Genomic DNA, 19,150 nt, shown 5'->3' on the forward strand with positions numbered 1-19,150 from the left:
CTCTCCCACTATGCCCAATTCAATTTTCAATTCACGTAAACGATAAATTTTGATCTTATAAAAAGGGATGATGTCCTCTCCAAATCTCATTGCTTCCCCCAAATCATGTATATTTCTTCTTTACTAGCATAACCTGCAACAATGGTGACTACCATCTTCAAATATCAACCGGCCGGGTTCTTGGCAGCCCGATGTCACGCTTCTCCTTCGTTTTCCGGAGGCACCGATTTTATACTAAAAAGAAGGGAGCTAATTGGTTGACAACCTCCTCAATGATTAAAAGTTCGATTTTCCGGAGGCACCGATTCCCTCGCCTTCCTTTTCCAATTTAAACTGCCATCACCGATTATGTTCACCATCATATAGTTAATTAGATTGAGTGTTTTTTTTTTTTGGTTATTTAGAAGGTTTCAAAAATCATCGATCAATGTTTCGTTTTTCTCATTTTTGTAACTACTTTATGATTATCCCAAAAACCCATTTAAGGGTTCTTATTTTTTTGAATAATATTTTTAAATAGTAAAAATGAGTTAAGAGACAATATTAAAAAAAATCCAAACATTTTTATGCTCCATTGTAAGACTCTTAATTAAAGGTTTTAAAAACAAAATTCTTAAACATTTTAATTGCATGAATGTACCAGTTTTAATTGCATGAATGAAATATGATTCACAAAAAAGAAAATATCATGATGTTTCTGAATCATGAAATAACATAACAAATGTTTCTTTCTAATGAAACCGATAAACCAAGCAACCCTTTGGTCATGAGAGCTTTGATTACGTTACACCTAGGCACAATCCTCTTCCCCATGCTGTATCCAAGTAGCTGAGGAAACAAAGCCACAGCCTTTAGTGGCCAATTCATCTGATTCACATCAAACTCAATCTTCTCCTTCACCAACCTCAATCAATACATCAAGATGAAACATCAAAGACGTACCCTTTTCTTAAGTAAGCTTTGGCCAATGCAGGATCCAACTCAATAGCTTTCTTTGTATCTGACACAACTTCTGCTCATCATCACGAACTTGTGACACTACCAAAAGAGATTTCAGACAGAAGGACATTATTTTGAAAATCAATATTCAAAAATCTAAACTTTACTCCGCCTTCAAGGAGAGCTCAGAGAAACAGAGCACAAGAAAGAAAACTCAAACAAAAAAAAAAGCAAAGACTTTCAAGGAAATCAATCCCACAAACAAAAAACAAAACTTTACTCCTTTATTGCTCATAATTCAGAGAAACTATCAAAACCCCTAATGCATCATTCAACACTCAGCAAAACAGAGCCAACAAAGACAATTCAAACACACACACTATAAAAATAGTGACTTTCATCAATCCCACAAACAAATCTCTGAAGGGCACTCACCTGGATTGCAAAGTCGGTAAAACTCCTGAACATCTGCCGAATAAAAGGCAAATCAAAAAGTTGAGATTTTTAACGACAATGAAAGAAGAAGAAAAAACAAAACGAAGAGCGAGTGACCAAATATTACCAGTGGTTAGAGCCTTAATCATGCCATTCCTACGACCCTTAAAATCCCTAAAAACCTCCTCCACCGTGTGTGGTTGTACGCGGCACCACCACCGTCGCCACCTCCTCCGTCTATAATCTAACACACAGAAGAGTTATATTTGACTTGCCCTGAAGAATTGGGGAGGAATCGTCGCCATCGAGTATTGTCTGAGAGATTTTGGAGAATGGTCGACGAGAGGGAGAGAGAAAGAGATGAACGCTCTTTAGCCAACACGTGTCTCAAAAGACCGTCCCTATGTAACTCTTAATTAAGCAACGTTTCTTCTTATTTAACCTAACTTTTTTTAATTGCTATTAATACTAAGAGACGGGAGTTGCATACCCCGTTAATGATGATCTTAGGTGAAAATTAGAAACGAAGGATATTGGAGACCATAATTAATATAGAATCTGCATCTCTATAATGTAATCTTTTTTCTATAAATTATCGAACTTTCCTGGGTTATGGAAAGTAAGTTTGATGGAAGACATACTTCATATGTGTGATCTAAACAAGAAGTAACTTATGTTCATAAGTTAGATCTAAACAAGAACAAGTTGCTGAGGGGAAAGTGATTTTGATGTTATCAACATGAAAAACATTTAGTGATAAAGTTAGTGAACCACTGGCTGGCTGGGCTTTTGTATTCTTATTGTAAACAAGTTTTTTTTAACACAATTGTAAACAAGCTTGAAACTAAAAATCAAAAGCAGATATGGAATCAGAAAGGTGAGCAACGAACTGATAGTGACGTCTCCGTCAAGTCCTAGAAACATCATGTCCATTTCTTTCTTCTTTTTTTGGACAAAGCATCATGTCCATTTCATTTTTAGATCTTTTGACATATGTAAAAGGCTTTGGAGGAGGTATTTTTGTTCCTACATGTATTGATGTTGTAACCTTTTATAAGGATTTCAAGCCTTTTGAAATTTATTTTTAAAACAGTTCCATTAAAATAATTATGTCGATTAAGAAATGTAGCCAATCTCAACAAAACTGTGTCTCAATTTCTTACAACAAACCAAGTTAAAGGACTTTGACCAAAATAGAAGAGCAACCACATACTGACATACATAAAAAAAAGAGCAACCACATAAATAACGATTTACGGATAGTAGAAAATCAAAATTTTGAAGATAAAAACAAATATTACTAAAATCTCTAAAGAATTCTGATGTAAATCAAAATTTTGAAGATAAAAACAAATATTAATAAAATCTCGAAAGAATTCTGATGTTATGCAAAAGAGAATATAGAGACAATAACTAGACGAAATATTTACGAGGTAAGCTTTTTAATCACTTCATGGAATTATAGTTACAGGGCTACGGGCTGAAAACTATATAAGAATACAAAAAATATATATCTAAAACTGAAATCACATGTTTCTACTACAAATATGTTAGATAATTTGTATTCATGATTTGAACAAGAACCTTCAGTTTTTATTGTCAGAACTAAACTGAAATTCTTTCTGATAAAGCAATTCTATTTAGTAATACTCTGACACATAAATTTAATCTCACAATGGAACCTCAAGACAATTTAGCAAAAAGGCAAAAAAAACTTCAAGACAATGATCGTTAAGTTAAAAAATCGCTCATTCATAAAAGAACTCAACGATGACAAACTTAATGCACATATGACCACATATTACATTTCAAATCAACATAATTCTAAATGGAAGATAGATACAAATTAAAAATAAAAATATTCAAAATCAATGTTCTAAAAATCGTTAGACGGTAACTAAGCAGTTTATAAAGGACTAACGATTAGGCGGATTATTCGAGGCCTAGGCGAGGCCTAGACATTAACAAATTATTGATTTATTTTATATATTTTATACATTATATGACATATTTTAGTTTTTAAGTTTAATTATAAAATTATTGTGATGAATTATCAAAATTAGATATACAAAGCATAAGAAAGTAGACAAATTTGTAGATTTGAAATAATATTATTGCTTCATTTAACATATAAAGACAAATTTAGATCGATTTTAACCAATTTTAATCTATTTAGAACAGTTTAAAGTCTAATTTGAATCATATAAATCGGTATAAATTGGATTTTAAGAAAATCGTTTTGGATAAGACCGAGTTGTCGCCTAGGCGCTGGCTAGGTCGATTTTTAGAACCTAATTCAAAACAGTTGTTATATGAGCACATATTACATTTAATGCACATATGACACATATTACATTTCAAATCATCATAATTCTAAATGGAAGATATAAACTAAAAAGAAAAATATTCAAAACAGTTGTTATATGCAAATTAGTCAAAATGAAGGAACATAATACCCTAGCCATCAGACACCCTAAACACGAGATCCGACATAGCTATAAATGATCTCCCAACATATTTTTATACCTACAAATTAACAAAAAAAATTACATTCACGAAAATAATCATTTTAAACAAAACAAATTAACCCCTATTTACATTCACGAAATTAAGCTCTACAATTTTTTTTCATAAACAGTAAAATTTTACAGAAAATCATAACCAGTTAACCCCTGTTATTTAATACATAGACAACCCTCGAACAAATGACCTCATAAATAATAAACGTCCTGTAACAGCAATAAATATTAACAATCTGTTTCAAAATTATACATAATGAATCTCTAGAATTAGTTCTCCTTTAAATTATTTACTCACCCGTCTGTAGATACTATTTGGTACTTAAATAAAATAAAATTTCAAAATTCTTTCTATATATTGTCTACATGATACTTAAAAGTATAAGCATCTGAATAAAATATCAAGCATTATTAATCCGAAAAGATCAATATTTTCGGATGATATCTTTGATGGTGAGGATGTACCTTGTTTATGATCGGATTTGCTGACACTAACAAATGTTTTGCATCTACAAAATAAATAATTTGAATTTCTAGAGAAAAAAATCAAACAAAACAATATATTTTTTGATAATCATGGTATGATCTCAAAGGTTTTCTAGGTTCAATAACTAATCACCACGACACCTATAAAATTTACGTTTTCTTACCACTTAAAGTGTTCCAGGTGACCGGATTCGAACTCAGGTGGCGGTACTCAGAGAATCCAGGTGGCGGTACTCAGAGAACAAAATATTAAATTTGTTTTTTTTTAAATATAATAGACATGTTTGATAATTTCACCAATATATTGTCACCAAGGTGTTGATAGTATGATTAGTTTCTTTGTGTTTCACGTTCATATTATTGTGGTACGAAGTATTACTTTTAAATTCAGAATTTTAAAATATGGATTTCAAAAACCTGAGAGAGTATGAATATAAGATCCAAAATTTCGAGTAATACAAAATGTTTGATAATCTATTTACGTATGAGATAAACTTAATTTTTCCATACACTAGTAAAAAACTCAAATAGGAATGACAAATAATCATGGCTATAGGAAAATTTTCGTAGCTATATGGGGGTTTTGCTACGAAAGACGTTTATGTTTTTGTAGCTATACGATCGTAGCCATTTTCGCATCGTAGCAAAATCGTAGCAAATTGATACGACGTTGCTACGAAAAGAAACGTGGCAACTTGCTACGTTTTGTTACGAAAAGAAACGTGGCAATTTGCTACGTTTTGCTACGTTATAAATCGTGGCATCTTACTACGTTTTGAGACGACCGTTTCGTGGCAAATTTACTACACGATGTTGCTACGTCCTTTTCGTGGTAACTTACCACAACTTTGCTACGATAATTTCGTCGCATATTGCAACAAAATGGAAACAAATTTTTCATTTCATTTGTTTCCTTTTGGTCCGATTTTCCTGGGTTTTCGTTTTGATTATGAACAATTTAAAAAAGAAGCTAGAACAGAAAAGGAATTTATATTACATTAGCTTCCTAAAAGTTCAAAAGATCCACAAAACATTCAAAAGATAAACATTCAAACATTCAAAAGGTTCAAAACATGAAACCATAATACATAAACAGCCACATCTAAACCTACAATCCAAGTTCATTACACAACCTATCTAAAGCAGAATTGTTAGTGGTGATGAGATGTTGAGGTTGTGCATCACCTGGATCTTGAGGCTGATCGTGAGGTGGAGTTGGATCTTGACCGTGACCTTTAGGTTGAGCTTGACCTTGAGGTGGAGCTGCAGAATGAGAGGGAGAGTGATGCTGAGACTGACTTGCTTGTGCAGCAGAAGCTTGAGGCTAAATAAGTTGCAGAATCATGTTGAGAGTTAATTGAGTTCTAGCTGTGCCTTCATCAAAGTCAGTCTTCAAAGCATGAACATCAAACTTGATTTCCTGTGTGAGAGTCTCCAGGCGAGAAACCCGCATCTCCATGTTTATCTCTCGCTTGAGTGCAGCAGGGACAGACTCAGAAGGACGCTTGTTCTTGCACTGAAGATTGCCAAGACCATATATGGTGCCCGTGTCTGTCCACGCTGAAAAATACAAACGCAAGACATCATTACCACAGAGAACAATCAGTCATAAATATACAGTGACAATCAGTCATAAAAATACAGTGATTGTTATAAATTCAATACTAAGAGTGGAGAAACATTAAGCTAAAAACAGTAAGAAGGAACAAAGACAATGAGCAGGAGAGATTATTACCTTGATGTATTCTTTGTTTAGGAGAAGGCGCTTTGAAGTTCTTGTGGCAGCCGTTGAGTCAGTTTGGCTATCTCCAAGAGGAGATCCATCTTGTAGCATCTCTTTAACCGCTTGCTCAACCTCCAGAACCAGTGCCTCTGCTCGTTCGTCGAGGAAGGTCCCATCTTTACGGCAGTGAGTCTTCCTCACAAGATCAGGATATGAAACTGGTCCCTCCATACCTTCCTCAACAACCTACAACAAAGGGAAGAAGAGAATAAATGTAAGTAAAAAGAGATGGTAAGTTGACCATGTTATACGCAATATTTGCAAAGGTGTGTGGTCCTGCACCATGGACGTGCATCTTCAGCCTTGGAAGAGCAGCAAAACGAGATTCAGCTGCTGATTGGCTCTTGGCTTTTGCTTCAGCTGTGGACCAATTCGCAAGGATCGTTTCCCAGTCAGTCGCACTGATGTAACTTGGCTGCTTGTTCTTTTGTCTTTTTTGGCTGATGCGTCTGCATATAGTCACTCGAGTCTGAAGCTTCCATTTGAAGTAGCTTTCTTCATGAAATTGGTCTTCCCAGTAGTATTGTTGCTACAAAAGAAGAGAAGTAATTAGAAGCAAAATATTAAGGAGTAATTAATAATGGAAATGGGAATGGGAATTGAAGTTTCCGATCACTTACAATGAATGAGTGCCACCAACTTGTTCTCTTCTCCACTGGAACCTTTAACCAGCTTTGCCACGGCCCCCTGAAGTTTCCCTGCCATGTTGCTCTTATAAACTCATGGACTTCAGGATCAACTCCGATCCTGCAAAGACAATGCATAAAACATCCGATAAGAACATGTAACAACACCCATTTACTACAACAGTATACCTAACACTTAGCTACTAAGTTCATTAACTACATGGTAAATGATATCACTTACCACAATGCTCCATTGATCTTATCAGGATGGAGGTGTGACTGATTAATTCGGGTTGGAGCACGTAGCAGAGCCTCTTCTGTTCTCGTCGCATAGGTTGGAGGAGGAGGAGGAGGAGCCGCATATGAAGTTGAAGAGCCGACCACTCCAGGAGGTCTTGTTGGTTGAGAAGAAGCAGGAGTCCTACCATGAGGCATTGAAGCGGCTCTCAATTAGGGTCTCACGTTTCTGACATCTGCAGAAAGAGAAACAAAAGAAGCGTTAAGATTGAAAAACACAAAACCCTAAATTGAAACCGAAATGAAAACACAAAATCAAACCCCTACTCGAAACCAACAGCAACACCGAACCCCAAATCGAAACTCTAATCAAAACCCAAATTGAATCAAATACTATGTATGTGAGGATTCCACTTGCATTTGGATTTCAGAGCTAAGTTTCAGTTCATTTCCTCGAGAAGAGACTTCAAAACTTTTCCCCTTAGCTTGTGACTTTGAGCTTTACCCAAACTCTTTAATCCATGAATAAAGTTTCACATTTTATTTAGGCAAGCGAGATGAGTGAGTTAGCTTAGATAGGCAAAACATTGAAGTATAAACGGCCTTCTGTTTATATGCGCAACCATTACATGGCCAATATCACCGTTCGGAAACTAACTTCAAGGGGCATATTATAGTTCAAATATCTACGAACCAATATTTATGGACCATATCACTGTAACGTAATTTTGTGAAAGCACCGTGGCTTAGTGGTCAAGGTTTAAAGGCTTCTACACCCATGTGTGGGGTTCGAATCCCAGACAACGCAATTTCTACAGAAAAAAGCTTGGGTTTCAATTCCCGGAGAAGGCGAATTATGCAGAAAATTAAAAAAAAATGCTTACAAGAAATCTTCAGCATGGCGCAAAGAGTATCGTCAGGAATGGATCTCATAGAGATACTCAGAATGATGCAGTCAGACGTGAATCCTCGGCTGTAATATTGTATATATAATTTTCTCATTATTTGTAATAACATAATTAACCAGACAAAAAACAAATTGAACATTAATGCACCTATATTGAGGTATTCGAATTAGTGCATTTCAACTTAGCCCAACTAAGTCAGAATTGGCCTTTTACTATATATATCATCCCCTTTTCTTTATCAACCTATATCATCCCCTTAATCGGCCGAATTAGGAAGTTAAAATTTTAAATACATAAGTATAAAATTTGTATTATCTTTCTGAGACAAAAAAGTTATTTAGTTTCATGATTCTAAATTTAACATTTTAAGATAAAATAAACAGCCAACAGATCCATATAAGAAACCTAATATATTTATCATGATTTACTGATAAGTATTTCTAAGTTGAACTAGATCTTGATCTGCGCAATCGCGCGGGTGTTTGATTTCATTTTTATATACGTAAAAAAAATTGCATCGTTAATGGTAAATATTTTTAACATTAACCATATTTTGAAACGTTTATAGATTTTTCAAACAAAATAATGTTATAGTCAACATGCATGGTCTTCTTCTTCCTTTACTTCTTCAACTATTTTTGTAAATAACTTCATGATTTAAAATCATATATTTGTTTGCTATTACTCCATAAAGCGTCGTAGTATATATTTTAAATTATTTTTCACAAAAAAATGTATATCACAACATAAAGTTGTACTTTTTATTCATAAATTTAGATCGAAAACTAAACTATGCAGTTATAACACAAACGTATATCACAAAATAATGCTGCACCTTCTATTTATAAATTAAATTTTAATAAAATATTTTGATATAAATTTCAATTATCCTAATTAAAATAGTATAGGGGTGGGTCATAATTATTTCTAATTCCAAAATTTTAGCACCCCTTAAAAAAAAATAAAATAAATTTTATAAATTAGCAAAATATATAAAATATTTGGGATTATAATTTCTATTAGAATAAATTTGCTAAATAAAATTGTTCCACACTGTTATTATTTATTCTTAGAGCTTGACATGTTACCATCTGAATATTTTTTTTAACTTAAATTCTTTTTTGTACTAAATGGTATGATATATATTTTATAATTTAAATGTATTACATAATTGATCATATAACATTTATAAAACATTACAATTTTATTTAGTACTTTGAATAGTTATATTTTTTATTTTAATATTCTATTATATCACATTGTATCATATAAGCAAATAGAATATTTATAATGAACTGGACTTATATATATGAAAACATTATACCAATAATTTATCAATAGTTTATTTTATATTTTATTTATATATTATATAAATTGATTATGATGTGTGATTTTTTACTTTATAGTTTATTACTAATGAATAGAAACATATTTAATATGTTAATACAAAATCTATTGGGAAATCTATCTTGGTTAAGATTCAATTTAAAAAATCTATTATTCAAATTAGGAAAGACAATAGATGATTAAATATATTATTTAAATTAGAAAAAGATAATCAAATTTAAATATAGGTTCAATAAATATGTCATTGGCATTCTAGTGTAAATAAATGGTAAAATTAAGGGACATTTATATTTTGTACTTCTTTTTTAATAATATGGATAGATTACAAATGAAAATGATATGGCAATACAATTATTAACCTCCACAAAATTCGTTGTCAAAAAAAAAACCTCCACAAAATTAACGTGGGCTATAAGATTGTGATCTTAATTTAAACTAGATTTTGACCCGCACATCCGTGCGGATGTATTTTCTTTAACAAATATGATGCTATTTGCTTTTTATATTACTATTTAGGGTTGGGCAAAAAACTCGAACTCGAAGAATCGAACCGATCACAATCTGAATAAGTAGTACTAAATCCGAACCGGAATTGATTAAATATCTGAATTATTCAAAAATTTAGAATTTGAAGAACTGAAACCTAATCCGATCTGAACCGAAATATTTTGGGTATCCAAAAATATGTAAATAATTATTAATTCTCTATCCAAATATTTAAACTAAACCTATTTAAATTGGTTATCTAATTCCGAATCAAATACTCAAAGATCTGAACTGGATATGAAATCTCAAAAAGACCTGAAAACGAACCCGAACGCCCACCCTTAATCACTATTATATAAATATCATATATGTGTCATCATAGGTTACAAAATATGTGTTATCATATAATTAATCGTATTTTATATGTACCATCAAATAAGTTTTCTTATAATTAATAATATTTTATACATATAAATAATCACATATATTATTTTATACATATTGTGATCTTAATTTAAATGATTTGTGTTTGTCTTAACTAAATTTTGTCCCGGGAGGAACTAATTAATATACCAGTTTTCAATTGGAGTTCTTAATCCGGTTTAGCATTGGATATATTGGACGGTAAAATAAAGTTTCGGATTATTTATCAATATGTTTATATTTACTGATTTTAAATATAGATTGGGTTGATTTCTGCAATTATTTATCAATATGGTTGTATTTACTGGTTTGTATGATTCGATAACACATAATAGTTGATTTATAAATTACTGGATGTTGAGCTACCAGATAGTATTACAGAGTCAGTTTGAATCTGTAAAGTCGATCACAAAAAGAAAAATTTGAACCAATTCTTATGATAACAGATTAATTGCAACGGAGTCAACCACATTTGTCGTGGTCAAGTTTTAAAGTAATTTACTTTTATTTAAAATAAAAAATATCAACTCAATGGCAAAGACTGGTAAATATTAAGGAATAGATTAGATGTTATCGTAAGGATTTTTTTGGTTAAGAATGTTCTGGTACGGGCTTGAAAATATTGACTTCTAAAACGTTATATTATTATATTTCCAATCCAAAAATAAGGAAATTAGATTTTTTGATTAAAATAAAAATATTTACAAGGATTTGTTGTGCGCGCATAGAATATAATCCATAAGAAATATTTACACGCAATCATGTGATAATTTGTGTCCTTGGCAGACCCTCGTTAATTAACTTCTAAACCATAAGCAATAAATATGTAAATCAATGTTCACGCTCTTTCAGGGGAAGCGCTTTCTTGGCCGGAGCCGCCATGGAGGGACTCGCTGCAGTGGTTACTCGCTCGCAGCGAGGACACATAGTGAGGCTCGAGGTGGAGGTCACCGTGGATGGGGCCACCTTCATGGCTCTAAGCTCTTCTACTTCTCTGTGGAGCCTGTGGTTTTGCTCGGTTAAAGAACCAAACCACCTTTTAAGATACTCGCATTCCATCTCAGTTTGTTTTAATTTGCTCCTAAACAAAACAAAGCCAAAATAGTACGGTACGAGTTAATTATTTGTTTATGCACATAGATTAAACTGAAAACAAGGATTAAATATGCTTGTCGACGATGCAAATATATATATATATATATTAAAAGTATATATAACATAGAAATTAAAAACGCATGAAGGGCCAAATGAGTTATGAGTCAAAGGGCATTGATGAGAAAATAAGTACACGAGGCAGCACAGAAGGAAGAAAACACATTGATTGATATACTGTATTTATTAACAAATAATGATATAAATTGAAAGAACAAAGAGGCTATAAAATAAGTATTTGTAACAAAAGTGTGGCTATGATTATAGTTATATTTTGGGAAACCGTCATAATAGTTATACCACCAGTATTGAAACTCTTCTTATTTATTGCACCATAGATACCTTTCACATCTGTTCACAATTATTGAGATATCTAAATTTAATAGTAATTTATTTATATTAAAATAGGTAACATTTTCCTTTTTAAGAATGAAAATTTATATATTGATCAAGACTCTATATGTTATACACCTGAACAAATGAGATTCATGCAGAAACTGAAGAACTATACGCTACCAATAAAATATGTAATAAGATTAGTGTGAAACGTTGAGACCTTGACACAATGACACGTGAATATATAGGTAGGTATATGTTCTTATGTATACACGTATATATTGACATACACGAGCCAAAATGTTTCAAACATTACTTACCCCAAGTTACATCACACACTAAAAAAACGTGTTAATGGATCTGATATCATTACTGGCGGCTTCGAAATGCCGTCGTCACTTGTGAAAATAACCATGCAACAACATACTTATACGTGATGGGACATATATAACTACTTCCACATTAATATAGTTTTTTTATCAATGTGTGTTTGATTGAGTGGCTGTTAACTTTTTTGTGTAAATGGTTTGACTTGGAGAAGTTCAGGTAAATTGAAATTTTGTATATGTTGGTGTAGCAAGTTGTCATTCATGTATACTACTTTTCGAGGACTTAAGAAAGACCTCGAAGGAAAGCATTATAAATAAATATTTGATAGAGGAATGAGATATATGTATGAAAAAGACAACATTAACTTTTTATTATATAAGGGTACGACTTGTATGTTAACGGGGTAGGTCGAATCCGATTCAGATTTCGTTTTTTTTTTGTTTGCTTTATATATATATTCCGTCAACGTTTAACGCTTATGTAATACTCCTATCTCAGACTAATCATCGAGCACTCGCTTATTGTATTAACATTATTATAGTCAGATATTTTTATTCACCAATGATGTAAAAAGGTAAAAAAATAAATGAAAAAGAAACCGTACCTTGCTCTACGGTTTTGGAACCAAACTTCAATTTGTCTTGGCCGTAGCATCAAATGCTTTGCAAGTGCTTCCTTTTGTTTCTACATTTTACACAAAAAAAAAATAGAGAAACATAAGTATAAAACAGTTATTGTTGAAGAAAACTATTGATATTATTGGTAGAGAATAATAATTACGGGATTAAGGGTATGATTCTGTCTGAAACTATCTTCAAGAAGACGAGATTGTTCTCTTGTTAGACGGAGTTTCTTTCGCGGAGGAGCAGAGCCACCGTGGCTGAGTTCTTCATCGTCTTCAGACGACGGCAATCGATTCATGTCTAGCTTTAGCTGCTCCCTTCCTCCGCCACTTCCTTCATCTGAAACTTATTTTGCGTGTAACATTAATAATAACGACAAACGATATCTCAGGATCAAAGAAGTAAGACGATGATGACATAATTATTATCTTTTTAATTATAAAAACATGGCGATGTAAAACTAGTTACGCATACACGAGATCTTGTTTTTATTATGAATTAATAAAAATAGATCATCAACCAGAAGAATCTGAACACAAGAGCTCATATAGTAGTTAATTACTTATGATCATATTATTTACATAGTATGTTAGATTATGTATAAGTTGTATTTATGGCTTACCGGAAGGAGGAGAGGAAGAAAAGCCTGGAACGGAGATAGTAAGATCCAAGTTTGAAGAGTTTTCTGGTAAAATAGCCATTAATTTATCTAGGGTTCTTCAAGGGGAAGAAAGAAGAAAAGGTAAAGTTAGAGAGGGAGACTAATAATAAAGAGACAAACTTGAAGCTGGCGATGCCTTTATATTTATATTCACATTCACATACACAAACATAATTATATATGTATGTAGATGTGTATATGCGCACGCACGCATGCGTAATCCATATCATAGAGTACTAGTATATGCTAATGCGTACGTATATTATTGCCGCATGTACATAAATAGTAGTTTTATCATTATAGGATAAGCAATGTACATGTAAGGAGAATATAATAAGATGCCTAATGTATATGTGTCCACTAAACCAATTTTATATTATTAGTATTAAACTGTATTAACGTATGCAACATTTAAGTAGTTTTAATTTGAAAAAATGTTTATAAATAAAAATTTAATTTAGTCATCGATTAATAAATACAAGAGCGCGGGGCTTTTGACTGATGTTCGCCGGTCAAAGGCAGATGAGAAGAGTATAAGTGGCACGTGTCGAACAGTAAATCGATGGCGGAGTAAATGCTGACTCCGTGTGTGAGACTAACCAGCAGGTTTTCTGTTTGTTTATGTTAGTATTAATTAATTAGCATTTACTATTATCCCCTCTTTGTTTTTTTTTTGAGAACGTACCTCCTCTCTTTTATTGTTCTTTTAAATAAAACAAATTGCTGTTTCTATTTTTTAAATCAAACATTTGACGTCTGTTTCTTATAAAAAAACTAAGTTTTTTCCCCCTGAGGAACCTGAGCCGGCTCAAATTTTAGCTTTGTGAAAATGATTGAGACCCTGAACACTTCTTACTCTATACGCATTATCTCGCATATTATTTAGTATTTATTTGCTTTACTTTTTGTTTCATTTTATACATATGCAGATGATGACGTTTGTTATTTTAAAAGAGAGTGAAAACATAACTGGTTTGAAAATTATTGAAATAGAAACGTCTATTTAATAATCATAACTACTACATTAATTTGGGTTTGTTGATTTTCTTTGTACCGATTATAGACGAGGCATTTAATAAAAGATAAGAAAGTAAGATGTTTCCAGATTCAATAATAGTACTAGTTTATATAATTGTGGTCAATGTCCATCGACTAACCATGAACGTTTCACTACTCGATTACAAAGATACTTTCAAGTTTTGTTTGTTTTCTCAAAAACTAAGACTAAAATAACGCCTAGTTAAAAACACTTTTTGTTTTGTATGCATGCCTTCTCAATAATTCAAATGCATTTTATTATATTTCAATACAAATTATGATTTTGCAATAAATTATTACAAATCTGGTAATTTATATGTATGTGTAAAGCATGTAATTTATAATGATGTGGTGCATTCTAGGTCACCTGCATGAGTTATATATTTGTTTCTGCATATAATAATCCACTGGATTTAATCACACTCATTTCTTCAACTAGTACTGCTTAATTATTTGGTTGTATCCAATTTTATATTAGTATATCCAGATATCGTGATTATGACAATCATATAGTATCTGCCTATACATATTTCATGTTCTAAAAGGATATTAGTAAGAGAATTTGTAATAAAAGTAATAATTGGAAAATAGCAACCCTTTATTATTATTATTTAAAAATACTGTGAACAACAATATATATGGATGTGATTGTATAGTCATTAAAGAGTAAACGTTCATTCTAAATTTTACTTTACTCTAATTTTCACTTATTCTCACCCATTTATTCTAGTAACTATTCTCTTTATTTGAGCAACACTGAAATTTTTCATTAAGACGATTAGAGAGTAGTCAGAGCATCTCCAATCCATTGCTTTTTTCATCTTTATAATAGCATTTAGAGGTGAAATTGCTCCAACCCACCTCTATTTCTTCTTCTATAATAGAGATTTCTATTTTTTCCTCTATTTATAGAGGAAGAAATAGCATTCCTCTATTTTTTACTCTATATTTTAGAGATTGCTATTTTAGGGGAATACATTGGAGCATATCTCACCTCTATTATAGAGTTCCCCTATTTTAGAGGTGAAAATAGCAAAATACATTGGAGATGGTCTTAGGTCCGAGCTAAATAGATCGAAAGACAAGCGTTTACAAGTCCATCAGCTAAGTCATTACATGAGCCTAGAGTAAAACCAAAATAACACGAAAGACATGCAGATATAGAAGAGAGAGATAAATCGTCGATGTTGGTGAGAATTCCATAGAGCTCCGTCAATCGCCGGCGAGAAGATATTGCTATAACAAGCACTTGAAAATCTGTTTGGGTACATATGTGAAGGAGGTTGACAGGAGCTGTGTGGAGCAGGACTTCTAGGATGGCTAGGGATTCTCCCATACATGGTGATTAGACAAACTTTTGGAAGCTTGATCCTCGATGCAATTCTGTCGATATGTTATCAGTGAAAATCCAGGCTAACGCAACAACTCTTCGTCCAATTTTCATGAGTCATCGGTGTTACATAAAGTTTCCGATGGAGAAAGAGTGGTCATGATGAGGACAAGGAGATTTACGTGTCAATACATGTCTATCTGGTTGAGCAGACTACAATTCTTTAGGGGCCAGTCCCGCTTTTAAAAAAGTCTCTACCGGTGATTGAAAAGGGCGATTCTAGTTAGTATTACAATTTTACCCTTGATTTAGGGTACGAATGTTACAAATCGCACTGCAATACATTTAATAGTAACAAAAATATCTACATATACTTATGTATCTAATACTTAGCGTAAAATAATTTACTTCATTTTATTTTCTATTATATTTTTTTTTTCAGCTCTTTTCTATTTTTTACTCTATATTACTCTCAATAATACCAATCAAACCCTATATATTTCCCTATCATGTTGATCTATTAAGATATAATCATTATATGTGTTAATCTTGTGTTTACGTTACATATTACGAACAATTCTTCAAAATGTATGTTAACTATTACTTAAATATTTTATTATTTAAATATAATAAAATATATCAATGATATTTCTCTATCATTAAATGATATTCTTTAATATAATATTTTATATTTTACTATAAAAATTGCAAAGTGTTTTATGATTAAATAAAGAAGTTTTGAAAAAATAATATAAAATTTGAAGTCAACTACAAACATAACATTTTTTTCTTCTATATATTGACATTTTCTCTCTATACAATCATTAACTTTTCCAAATATATAAAAATATCATTATTGTTTATTTTTCAAAAATTGCCAAAAACGAGAGTTACCCTAACAATTTCTTCTTATTTTCAACAATGTCACACTCATTAATTTCTCAAACCATAATGAACAACCAATTTTAAACTCTTAAAGCTTAGATATTGAACTTTAGTATCTTTTTTTTCACTTCACCAATAAAACTTCATTACCTCTCATTTTCTCCCACTTTCATCTAAAACCTATCATAATTTTCATTCCTAAAATCACAACTTTCATATTTTGATATAAGGCCATTAGTTATTTATTTATTTTTATTTTCGAAATATGATGAGTTTACTCAAACATCTTTATCACTTATTTACGAAAAATGTTATTGTCGTCAATTTCGCCGACCCTCATTAACAACCAAAAGCAAACTCTACTATGAATTGATTTATAATTATTACATTCTCATTTCTTACATATATAAATCATTGATCTTGCATATCCTCTTTCATTTCATCATTTAATTCAAAATTTTGAAATTCAAGATTATATATTCATTAAAGATACTCAAGTTTACTGATTTTGGTTAATAGCGAGTGGATATCTTTCATTAACAAGTTATGGGGGCTTGGAGAATCTAATCACGAACTCTCACTGGATCTAGGTATAATATTCAAAAAAATTCAGTTTTTTTTTTTGCGTAGAAGACTTTCCGAGAAATTTTCCAAAAAGTGAGAATTAATAGTTTTGTAATTGACTAAATTTTCAAGAAAGATGACTTTTTCATAGAAGACTTTTGGAGAGATCTGATGTGAATAGACTTCTGGAGAGGTTTCCTTACTCTCATAGGAAGTCTGAAGTGTCGCACAAAGTCTTATAAAGTCAGTCTTCAAGTGAAAGTAAGAAGACTCAATAGACTTCTCCAAAAGCCTTCTATGAAAATGTCAAAAAAAATTCAAAATTTTAGTCAACGGCAAAACTAACTTCACTTTTTGTAGATTTTTCGGAAAGACTACTCAAATAATTTTAGGTTACAAAGAAGTCTTCTACGGAAAACTAAAAAAATTGTAAATTGCAAAACTAACCTATGCATTGACCAGAAGACTTTCCGAGAAGTTTTCGACACTAAACATATCTGATTTTTTGAATATCATATTTAAATCCAGTGAGGGTTTGTGCTTAACTTCTCCAAACACCCATAAATTCTTAATAACAAATACCCACTCATTATTGTACAAAAATCCTCAAAGAGTAACTTTAATGAAAATACAATCTTGAAATAAAATTTTGAGCTTTATTGATGGTATGAAATAGGATATGCAAGATAAATGATTTATATATGTAAGAAATTAGATTCGAAGAAGTATAGATTGATTTCTAAAATATTTTGAGCTTGGCTTTGGTTTTTAATGATTGTTGGTGATCTTGAAGACAAATAATTTTTTTTTGTAAATAAGTGATGACAATAATAATGTTTGAGTAAAATCATTTTATTTCAAAATAAAAATAAATAAGTAATAGTAGCATTTTCGTAAATTAGTTAAGCTCTTAGGGTGAATAAGGAGAAACTAATTTAAAATAAAAAAATCGGAGTTAGTTTTGTGTTTGAAAGAAGCCCTTAATTTTAAAATTCAAAAATAAAAAGTTGGTAATATTCTATATAAAATTACATAATTTTAAAATAATTAATTATTATCTTTCGTCGTAATGGATTATAAATTAGTAAGTGATATATTATACAAAACTTAAAATGGAAAACATATTTTATACTTTTACATATTCAAAAACTAATATTTGAAAATATCACGAAAATAATTTTACCGTTTTGAAGTGTAGATCAGAATTTAGCTCATAAGTTACAAATGATATCTTGACAATAAGGTATCAGTTATATATTTCCATACAAAATTGATGACGACATTTGAACGGCCTATAACACATATATTTGAAACAAAGCTTCTCGATTAAAATATATCAATACTATTAAAACAGAAACATGACCTATTGATATAGATATAGTCCAACTATTTTAATACAATTATTAAAACTTCTTATTAATCATTTAAGATAAATATTATACAAAGAAAAACATATATATGACTAAAAAGACAAATATAAAAATTAAATTTCAACAAAAATGTAAAACAAAAAAAATACTCGCCCTTTTAAGGACGGATCAAAATCTAGTATTCTATTAAAACATGAACATGACCTATTGATATAGGTGTGGTCCAACTATTTTAATACAATTATTAAAATCTTTTATTAATCATTTAAGAGAAACATTATACAAAAAAATACAAATATTACTAAAAACATAAATATAAAAGTTAAATTTTTTAAAAAAATGTAAAACAAAAGAAATACCCACCCTTTTAAGGGCGGGTCAGAATCTAGTATATATTATTAATACATCAGCAATTTATGGGATTAAATATGGATTAGCATAAGAAACAAAAATAAACTGGTATCGCTTTATATTATATTGTGTAAAGAAAAACTGGTTATCTTTGTTGGTGCATGCTGATTTGCGTTCATTACGATTCAGAAATAAATAAAAACATTAAAGTCAAATTGTTAATATCAGACCGGATTTGGGTAGTCACTAGTCACCACCACCATATTCTTTGTGCGGTTGATCGCACACAAAAACTACAATCATTCTGTAGTTCCTTTGTTG

At 31.1% G+C, this 19,150-nt stretch overlaps 1 protein-coding gene and 1 long non-coding RNA gene across 3 annotated transcripts; both read right to left on the minus strand.

Annotated features, from left to right (window-relative positions):
- Positions 1 to 589: 589 nt before the first annotated feature.
- On the minus strand, positions 590 to 1,887 carry LOC106417925. The gene is made up of 4 exons (XR_001283538.3): positions 1,502 to 1,887; positions 1,375 to 1,407; positions 943 to 1,038; positions 590 to 828 (listed from the first exon to the last, which is right to left on the minus strand). It is a non-coding gene; the product is annotated as an uncharacterized LOC106417925 (long non-coding RNA).
- Positions 1,888 to 10,854: 8,967 nt separating this feature from the next.
- On the minus strand, positions 10,855 to 13,416 carry LOC106417940 (homeobox-leucine zipper protein ATHB-17). Of its 2 annotated transcripts, none has more exons than XM_013858651.3 (4): positions 13,253 to 13,416; positions 12,788 to 12,975; positions 12,612 to 12,691; positions 10,855 to 11,270 (listed from the first exon to the last, which is right to left on the minus strand). In XM_013858651.3, exons 1-4 carry the CDS (start codon positions 13,329 to 13,331, stop codon positions 11,021 to 11,023), a joined length of 597 nt encoding a protein of 198 aa, XP_013714105.1. In that variant the 5' UTR covers positions 13,332 to 13,416; the 3' UTR covers positions 10,855 to 11,020. The 2 variants fall into 2 exon arrangements, with proteins under 2 accessions (XP_013714105.1, XP_013714110.1); XM_013858656.3 differs by having other exon boundaries at positions 12,788 to 12,969; positions 13,253 to 13,415.
- Between the last annotated feature and the right edge of the window lie 5,734 nt (positions 13,417 to 19,150).

The sequence above is a fragment of the Brassica napus genome, chromosome A2 (genome assembly GCF_020379485.1).
Source record: "Brassica napus cultivar Da-Ae chromosome A2, Da-Ae, whole genome shotgun sequence".
Lineage (NCBI taxonomy): Eukaryota > Viridiplantae > Streptophyta > Magnoliopsida > Brassicales > Brassicaceae > Brassica > Brassica napus.